The 9902-nt window shown below is 40.3% G+C and overlaps 1 protein-coding gene across 1 annotated transcript; it reads right to left on the bottom strand.

Annotated features, from left to right (window-relative positions):
- Window positions 1–3427: 3427 nt before the first annotated feature.
- Window positions 3428–8929, bottom strand: LOC102202742 (bile salt-activated lipase-like). The gene is made up of 11 exons (XM_005725601.1): window positions 8843–8929; window positions 8570–8717; window positions 8223–8342; window positions 5860–6057; window positions 5623–5753; window positions 5131–5238; window positions 4899–5013; window positions 4514–4700; window positions 4187–4390; window positions 3821–4030; window positions 3428–3697 (listed from the first exon to the last, which is right to left on the bottom strand). The coding sequence occupies exons 1-11, from the start codon at window positions 8906–8908 to the stop codon at window positions 3514–3516; spliced, it is 1671 nt and encodes a 556-aa protein (XP_005725658.1). The 5' UTR covers window positions 8909–8929; the 3' UTR covers window positions 3428–3513.
- Between the last annotated feature and the right edge of the window lie 973 nt (window positions 8930–9902).

Consider the following 9902-nt stretch of genomic DNA (forward strand, 5'->3'; position numbering starts at 1 on the left):
TCTTCAGTTGCTGAATGGGCTGCATAGTTTTCATAAATTGCATAGTTCAGAATAGCTATAATTGTACCAGATGGTTGCATTCAGTTAAGTTGGACTAGACTGTAATACAAACCGTTCAAGTTTGTCAACAATAAAACTTACTGAAATGAGAGAAAGACTGAGTGCGAGAATTTGATATTAGATAAAATGAATATTGATAAAGTTTACCTTTATGTACAGACTCTGAATATTGCAAAATATTTTTAAAAATTGCAATAATATCGCATCGTGCGTTAAGTATTGTGATAATATAGTATCGTGGGATGTATGGTGATTCCCACCTCTACTAAACAGTAAAGCTGGAGGATGAACGCTAACTTTTTTCCAAGTTCCAAGGGTTCCCAATAGTTAGGGACAAATGCAGTTGCATGGTAAGATGCTATAAACGGACCAAACTTCAGTTGGGAGAACAACTGAGATAATCCATCCACAATACGAGGTTAGTCATTAATACACTGCAACAACATGGGAATAGAGCAGCTGCAAGAGAATTCAACATTAATGAGTCAATAGTACAGAAGTGGAGGAAGCAAGAAGAATGAATTGAGTAAAGTTTGACTTATCTGACTGTTTTGTTTTGCTTAATGCACCTTATAATCTGGTGTGCCTTGTGGTACAAAAAATACGGTACGCATTACCATTTTTTTTTGTTGTTGTTTTCCTGTCATGCCTGTTTCATTCATTCTGGAAGTACCGTATCCACTAGGTCACTGACTCTGGGAGAGACCAATAGTTATCAGTAGTGTAGGAGAGAAAGGGACAGGTAAAACACAGAATAGTATATTTTACCAATTATGTAACTGTTATACCTAAAAGAAAAAAAAATCTTTGTTTTGATAATGTGGTTTCAAGATCTAATATTTGTGATAGAGATGGACCGATCCGATATTACGTATCGGTATCGGTCCGATACTGACCTAAATTACTGGATCGGGTATCAGAGAGAAATAAAAAATGTAATCCGATCCGAAGTATCACAAAATCACCTCACAAACCGCGCTACTTGGCGTAACCCAGCTCGGCGCATCGGAGCAGTATGTGTCACGTGATAGAGCGGCTGTTGTCTGCGAGACCTGTCGGCGGTCTGTTGGAGTATTTGGAGCTTCGCTACATGCTTCCTAACCGCGGCATTTCATCTCGGCGAAAACTATCCCAGAGAAGTAAAGCAAGTGTGTAAGTTCATCCCTGAATGTTTGCATAGTATTTCCACGTTAAGCTTAATAACTGATAACTGATATATTGAGCCCCAGCTGGACTGGCCATCGGAGTTCTATATTGAGGTGAAAAGGAAGCGATTTGTCCCGTACTTCAGCTAGAATTAAAAAATAGACATTTTTGTCTTTGCTGCGCAGTTGCATCTACTTCTCTCATTCACTCCCCCTTCCTCTCCTGTTATTACTTCAAGCATGAAACTGATCAATGATCAGCTGATCGGCTTTTCTGCCGCAAGTCCCGTCTTTCTTGTTTGTTTATCGCCCACTGTGCGCTAGAAAGAGGAGACCAGCGGATAAACAACAGCAGCGCGTTTAAGCATGATAAGCTGTTGTTAGAATGTATTTAATATTACTTTCTAGTATCAGCTGAGGTTTGCTGGAGCCACAGCTGTAAAAGCTGCTGGTCATGATATCTGTTTGGATATGTGGTGAGAGGGAAACATGAAGATGAAACCAGGAGATGTCCTTACTGAATCATCAGAGCTGAACAGGTGATGGAGAAACAGGTTTTCCTTTTAGGTGACATGGATAAGTTATGAAGTTATGAACTGTTTCTGAGAGACAAATAACACCAGGATCCTTTTCTACGTAGCTGACAGCTGGTAACTGTGCAGGGGCCAGGTTGGGCATTAACAGGGAAAGGGGGGCACAAAGAAATGTTTTTCTTTGTTATGTCATTTAAAAACTTTGAATAAATAATTATCTGAATTTTACAACAAAAGTGGCCATCTGATTAAATGTATAGAAATCCATTATTGTATATAGTAACTAATAAGTCTAATATACATCCTAGTAAGCTATAGTACTTTATCCTTTGGGAAGGTACCATCTGTGCAGTCTGCAGTTCTGTTGAAGAAAGATGTTGAGTCTATTTAATTATTGTAGAAAAATAATTGATTTCTGTGCATTTGTTTTACATTTGCATTAAATTAAAGTTGATTACATCGATTAAGGGAGCGAGTACAAATGCAAAAACTGAGCGAGAGGGGCTGCTATTGTGTGTATGGATAATAGCAAACACTGAAATACATGTTTTGCACACAGCAACGAGTTTTGTTCACTCAAATTTAGCTTTTCTTCGCTCAAAATAAATTTCTCCTCAAAATGCAACACATGCACCTGCAAATGTTTTTTACGTGCGCTCAGAATAATGGCACAAAAATAACGCCATACACCCCTAGTTTTAATGGTTTGGGGCATAGTGGGAAGTATATTACATGTACTTCCTAACTGTCTGTCTAACACTGTCATTTGTGGAAAAGCCCAATGAACCTCTTGACATCAACTATGAAACAATTTGTTTTTTGGTGAATGGATCATGAAGTAGTTTGTTGGCGCAGTTATAAATTACATTTACATATAGGACAAAAGAGTGCAAGATAAGTATACCACTAGAAATTTGGACTTGAGTAATGTTGTCAATTACTTTGCTGAGTGCAAAGCCAGAAAGATGACATTCAGATTCAACAATAGTTTGTTTTTTGGAAGGACTGATGTATGTAGGATATATCGAGAAGCTGGTCCATTAGAAATAGTTATTGAATGAGGAATTCTATTCATTAGTGTGCTGGTTTGGTACAGTGACCACAGTGAAGACCTGTAGTTAATGGACTTCACCCAACTTCCATTTGAGATTGCTGTTCATGGCACTGGAATGATACAGTTAATACTGTTGATTATTCCTGTACTATACAATTTTTGCATTTACACAGTGTGTGTCTGTGTGAGAGAGAGACAGAGTGAGATAGTGTGTATACTCGGGTACAAGTTGGTGGGAACGATAACCACTGTTTTTGTCTGCTAGAGTGGTTTTTTCACTGCATATTCTGCACCAAAACTCTGTGCGTTCATCATTTGTTTGAAGCCAGCTCACCTCCTGCAACCCCTTTTCCGAGAATACTTTTTGCAGTTCGGACTCCTTCTGACATTTCTTTGGAGGTGGAGGAACACCAAAGTAATTGCGTAAAGGAGCTTGCTTCTTGGACATCTTTAAGAGTTCTAAACAAATGTTTGTCCTCCTCCAGAAAATCTTATGTACGCAAACGTGTGTTGCAACTTCTTATCTGGTGCGCGTCTTTTATTTTGACACAAAATGCACACCTGCGGACCACTTATGTGCACCCCTGGTCATATTGTAAATCCAAACACATGATCAAATAAACCCAACAGATTAGTATTTTTGTCTGCTATCCATTTATTTTTTATGAGCTAGTGATGCAATACTTGTCTACACATATCCACAGGTGACAGCACATGATGCTTATTCTGAAACAACTGTGGGAAGGCTGGGCAGGATCCTGGTCCAGAAATTCACGTAAGGCATCCTCATTTTCTGTTGCACGTAGTTGTTGTCCATATCAGAATGGATCTCCAGGAACTGTGGTGCACTTCTGGTGAACATTGGCCAGTTAACAGGCACGCTTGAGCCTCCGTTGTTGGGATCTCTGTGGACATAAAAAGAAAAAAGTAAAACATAAATACAGCAGCTTAATTTATATTTCAATACTTGATTTAGTTGTTTGGTTTCTGTGATACTCTGACAATCGTTTGTGTCTGCAGAATTATACCCAGTTTTGGCAAAGTTGGTCCAGTAGGAGATCATGGCGCCGGAGACACGGCGATGGCTTGGCCAGTATCCAAGTGGTGTGGTAAAGGGCTTTCCAAACACGTACTGCAGGTCGTCAGCGTGGTCAGCTCCCATCCAGCTTGGGTAGGGCATGATAAGACCACCCATACGGTTGGGCTCAGAGAAGAGGTAGGAGTAGGTGCGCCCAGTTCTTTAATGAGAAGAAACATTGATGTGACAATAACTACACAACTGACAAAAACTATTTGACTTTCATTTCTGTAATTATTTATATGAATGAAATTTTACTGAGACCACTATTATCTCATTAAACTGTGACATCTGTATTGCAAGATAATATTCTCACGTGGCATGGTCAGCATGTAGATAAAGGGCAGCCTGTGTAGGAACCAGGAAGATGTAGTCCGTTCCTACTCCCACAATGGTTTTCTTGATGGTCTCCTGGCTGGGATTGCTTCCCCAGTTTGAAGTATAGGTGGAGTAGGCATTGTTCAGACCAACCGTGCCCTTCTCCTTTGTGTACGCTCCCAAGAGCCTCCTCACATCGTCACTGAAATCCGAAAGTGAGGATTAAGGTCTGATAAAACACCTTACTGTCACCTAAGGTTTGATATAGTGTTACATCCATGTTGGCATTGTTATTGTTTCAACTGATCAAATGGCTCAAACTCACATAGGGGTGCTAATTAGATCTGAGTTGATTGACGGAACATCTAAAGCAGTGAAAATATGCCCGTCCATGTCATTGACTCCAGCAATGTAATCAATTTCAGCTGCATTGTGGAACAAGTGGGAAGGATCTTCTGGCAAGAAGTCCCCATCAATCACAGGAGACAGGATCAGGTTGAAGACAATGGGGTCTGAGAAATGCAGACAATTAGAACATGTACTATATGCAGAACAAACTTTGTTTTATATATACTGTGTTAGCCAGCATATAGTTTAAACTGTTGGATTTGCTTGTATCCCATTGAACTTTGTGAGCAATCTTGTCAGAAAAGCTTTCATCATGTCTAAAATGAGAATGTAAAGTAGGCTGTGTGGAATGTAATCCTTACTATCGGGTGAACCGGACAAACTGATAGTGCCTGCCAGTGTTAGAGCTCCAGGATCAGCCATCTTCAAACAGGCAGCCATTCTGTTATCAGTTGGGCACTTGACCTTCTGAGCAACCTGCAGAGTGGGTGTAAATTAATAATTATGTGCTATTGTTAAAGCTGTTTACACAGATTTTGTATTCCTATTATTTGTTCCGAAAGAGTGATTATATCCAGAGAAGCTGCTATGTACCTCCTCAGCGAACTTGCGAGGGTTCTTGTTGATTCCCCAGGGGCAAAGTGCCACTCCACTCTGGGAGATGGCTCTCCTGATGATGCCTTTATTGTGGGGAGTGAGAGTCTGTGGGTGGAAGGTTAGGAAGAATACGTAGTTTGATCTTGTGCAACAACTTTATGGTTTCCAGTGCAAATAGCAAGCCAACAATTGTAACCACTGTAGCAGATGGGTGAGAACCAGGTCTAGGTCTGCTGTAAGTGTCACCTCAACATAAATTACTAAATTTGATCTGTTGACTGTGATGTTGCTGTACTGCTTACAGTGTTTTTATTTTAGCAAACAGTTTGTGCAGGAATTCGCTTCTTCAGTTCCTTGCAAACTAAGTTGCCAGTGTGAGTTTATAGCTCAAAACTCTATAATCTTGTCCAAATATGGTCACTGGTTCGAACAACCAAGGATTTTGATATATGTGTGTATATATACATATCTGTGGAAATGTATTTTCACCTGGAAGCTAACACTAGCTCCACCTGCAGATTCCCCAAAGATGGTGATGTTGCCAGGGTCGCCTCCAAATGAGCGGATGTTTCTGTGTACCCAAGCAATGGCAGCCTGCTGATCCCACAAACCGTAGTTTCCTGAGGATCAAATATATTTCAGCTCATGAGAAGAATCACTGCTTTAATGGAAGTATTTTTTAAATGGCAAGCATGTACCAGGCTCTGTAAAGTGTGTGTAACTTACCAGGCAAGCCAGAGTCTCCACTGCTCAGGAAGCCCAGTGTTCCCACACGGTACCCCACCGTCACTACAATAACATTCCCTCTGTCTGCAATCTCCTGTCCGCTGTACAGGTAATTATCCAGGAAGTTCGCACCCATGGAGCCTCCAACCAGGAAGCCTCCTCCATAGATCCAAACCATGACAGGGAGACCGGCAGATACTAGAGGACAAAGTTAGTGAAATTTAGTCTTTGTCTAATTTACATTAAAAAATAAACAAATAACCTAGGGCTGCGCAAGTTAATGCGTTATTATCACATCAACGCATTCATTGATTAATAACGACAATTATTTTATTTTGAAGGTCCATGCTAACTGCCTCAGAACATAAAAAGCCACGGGTCACAGGAGGGATGGGATGTTGATCTGTGCAGGCTTGAAATGGGTGACATTATGCATCTCAACCAATGAGATCATTTATGGTGGGCTTGATAGTACTGCAGGGCAGAGTTGATAGAACTAAAGTTATTTGTAAGAGCTGCAAAGTTGAGTTTTCTTATCATCGGAGTACAGTGGTCTCTCGCTATAACGCGGTTCACCTTTTGCAGCCTCGCTGTTTCACAGATTTTTTTTTGTGTGTGTGCAATTTTGCATCCTTTTTTCCCCCTGCGCATTGTATTCTGCGTTCTCATTGACTGTAGACCATTGTCAATCAATCTCATGCCGTGTCTCCTGTACAGTACAGAATGTGTTCAGCTTGTCAAATTAACATAAATCTTTGATCGCTAGCAGTATGACTCTTACGTGCTGTACTGTATGTTTGTAAGTTATCTCCCCAACAAACACAACAGTGTCAACGAAACCTTTTTCAAAGGCACCTGTGGTAGCACCCAAAAGGCAGAGGAAGATGCTAACCACCGCACAAAAAGTTGGACTTCTGGATATGCTGAAGGAAGGTATAAGTTACTGTATTTTTTGGACCATAAGGCACACCAGATTATAAGGCGCATTAAACAGGGTTTGATCTTTGGTTTCATTCTATAATACTGGATTTATTTTTCTACGAAGGTTTGAACTTTGAGAGTGTTTAAACAAGAGAGAAAAGTGTGAAAATGTTCATGTCTGTCTGAGAAAAGTGTCTAAAGCGTGTAGTGAGGGGTTTTACAGCCTTAACACATCTATAATAACTGTAAAAAATAAAGCTGACTACTTCATGGATTTCACCTATTGCTGGTTATTTTTAGAGCATAACTTGCACAATAAACGAGGGACCACTGCACTTCAAGTCTGAAGTATCACTTAAATGCATTACACGCTATTGATGCCAGCAAAACACCCACTCAAACAAACAGTGGCAGGAGGATCGACAGACTACATTGGATGCAGCTTGTAGGAGAAGTATAGTTAAACAAAACGGGAGAAGCTAACAATCGCCATAACAAAGTGGCTAGCTACAAACTGCAAGTCAATTATTATCGTGGAAGATGTCGGTCTGATGAGCCTCCCTCAAGACACACCAGAATTCACAAGCTGTACAAAAAGGAGAGCACTATGAAAGCAACTGTGTCATTATGTGCACTAGCTGTTGCTCCCTCTGGAATCTAGTGGATGTCACTAGGTAACCATAATTACCTGAGAGTTGCAGTACATTATATTGATGAACAGTGGGAGCTGTGTTTGCATGCTCTGACTGCAGCGAAAACAGAAGAGAGTGGCAAAGAGTAAGAAAATTTCAATTTAGAGGAATAGATAAATGCAGTAAATTTTGTCAACTCAATCTAGATTACTGAAGGTGGGTTTTGGGGCGGGGGGGATTCTCATTCTCCACCGGAAATCAAGAATAAACAGACTTCACAGAATAAAAGTCCTTTGACAGTGAATGATCTTGAACATCTCCCTGACAACAGAAAATGTTTCTGGTGGTACCTGAAAAAAATCAACATATTTATAAATGTTAACTTGCTGTTGATCAAAAGGTGCCTGTTATAAAGTTATGCTCGTGATTCTTTGTTGGATCTGATTAGATTCATGTTTATGTTGAAATCGACAAGAAGTGTTTTAACTGCTACTGTGTTAAGGAAATAGTGCTGTTAAAAAGCACCTTATTTCTTTAAAGGCGTTGCTAACTGATAGCAACGTTGCTAACTCATATAGCACATCCGCTATATGAGATGTGCACTTCTCATATAGCAGTGCTATGGGTGCCGGTTTAGCTCAGTGGGTGAGCAGGTGTATGGCTGGAGAGCAGTGGGCCTGGGTTTGAGTCCGACCTGCGGCCTTTTCCTGCGTGTTCTCGCAGAGAATCATGCAATTCATGCGATCACAATTTAAAAAATTTCATCATTGCCCAGCACTAAAATAAACTTTTGTGCATTTCTGTTTTTACCTGAGCTGCCATGAGGAACCCAGATGTTAAGGTACAGGCAGTCTGTACTGCCAATGTAGTCAGTCATCACAAGGTTCAACTGAAGGCATCTGGGCTTGTAGTCTGTGGCCTGTAGAATACCTGACCAGAAACACATTAAAAGAGTTAAATATTACATTTGAAAAATTATCAGGATACATGTGTATGTTACTTCACACAGCGCAGGTCTTAGCTTGCCTACCTTTGCAAGCAGTAGAAGTAATTTTCTATTGACTGATTAAAGTTAACAGGAGACATGCAGAAAAGGCTGCTGAGAGTTTCAGAGATAACAGCTAAAGACTGATGAGAAACTTAATCAGTCTACCTACCATCCCAACCACGGTGAGGCCTTGGTTTCTCAAATGTTCCAGGAGCATCAGCAAAGGGAATCCCCAAGAAGATATCCATGGATCGGCCTGATCCCAGACTCTTCGATTTTCCCTCAACCTTCCCTCCCTCGGTCTGCACCACACCAAGCTAAAGAGATAAAGCACAATGAGATAAAAAAAATGTTGATACGTTTGTAGCTAAATAGTCTTTGCACAACAAGATGACAAAAAATCCTGTAAACATGAAAAATACACATTTTGTGTAACACTTACAGAGGCCGCAGAGGCCGTCTCTAGAAACAAAGCAACAGCAATAAAAATCCCCAGCGTCAGCATCATGAGTAACTGGCAGAATGGCACCGATTGTCACCCTGACTTTTATAAAGCGGACTCCTCCCCTGGACAACATCTGACCTGTGTGAAGTTCGTGGGCCTGCTTTTCTCACAGTTACATAATATTTAACCACCTTGTGTACATTACACCTTCCCAAATACTTCCCGTGTATCATATCATTATATCATTAATTTCCATATTTTCGAGAAGGAAAATAAGTTGTTTTAGACTCAGTGAGCAGAGAGACAAATTTAGCCAAATGTTCATGTAAGTTGCCTAATGTGTAAGAATGACCACAGGTCAGGATGTATTTTGAAATATTTCACGCAGACAAATAATGACAGTCTGATTCTGGACATGCAAAGAAGGCTACTAGTATTATGTTTGGCATCTCGTTTTTTAATTTAATGAATTACTTCAAAAATAGAGAGCTGGTTCAAAAAAACACACAAACAAAACAGACAGAGATTGTGTTACAGTCCTGACCAGAGCCTTCGTAAGACATGCAAGTGATTAATCTTTCACGTGTGACTTTGAGTTTTCCCCTACTATTTATCAGGAAACCATCCTCTATTGAGTTTACACAGCTGTCAGACTGTGCACAGAGTCACACTCCTCTAGCCAATCTGAAAAGTTAACCATTATGTTTTGAATGCTTCAAAACTAAACTGTAAATACCTTTATTGTAGCCTACAATTAATAACTATTTCTACTATAAAGTGCAAATTTGCTGAGTCAGCGTTATCTCTTATGTGCTTTTCCACGGCTACTGATTTTATCTGTGACATAATCTATACACCTATGGGGTCCATGCATATACAGCAACAGTGTCTGCATGTGCATGACACTCACCTGCCACATATCTAGTCAGCCAATCACATGACAGCAACTATTGCGTTTAGGAATGTAAGCATGGTCCAGATGACCTGCTGACCCCCAAATGGCAAAGAAAAGCAATTTAAGTGACTTTGAATATGACTTGGTTGTTGATGCTAGTCT

Source organism: Pundamilia nyererei, unplaced genomic scaffold (genome assembly GCF_000239375.1).
Source record: "Pundamilia nyererei isolate P.nyererei 1_Seehausen unplaced genomic scaffold, PunNye1.0 scaffold00016, whole genome shotgun sequence".
NCBI classification, from domain to species: Eukaryota; Metazoa; Chordata; class Actinopteri; order Cichliformes; family Cichlidae; genus Pundamilia; species Pundamilia nyererei.

Excerpts from the sequence above, each read along its gene's own strand:
- LOC102202742 (XM_005725601.1), bottom strand. The coding sequence starts at position 8,908 with ATGATGCTGACGCTGGGGATTTTTATTGCTGTTGCTTTGTTTCTAGAG. Across the intron at positions 8,343-8,569 it reads GCCTCACCGTGGTTGGGATG|GTATTCTACAGGCCACAGAC; the intron begins GTAGGTAGACTG and ends GTTTCTGGTCAG. Across the intron at positions 4,031-4,186 it reads CTACATGCTGACCATGCCAC|AACTGGGCGCACCTACTCCT; the intron begins GTGAGAATATTA and ends TTCTCATTAAAG.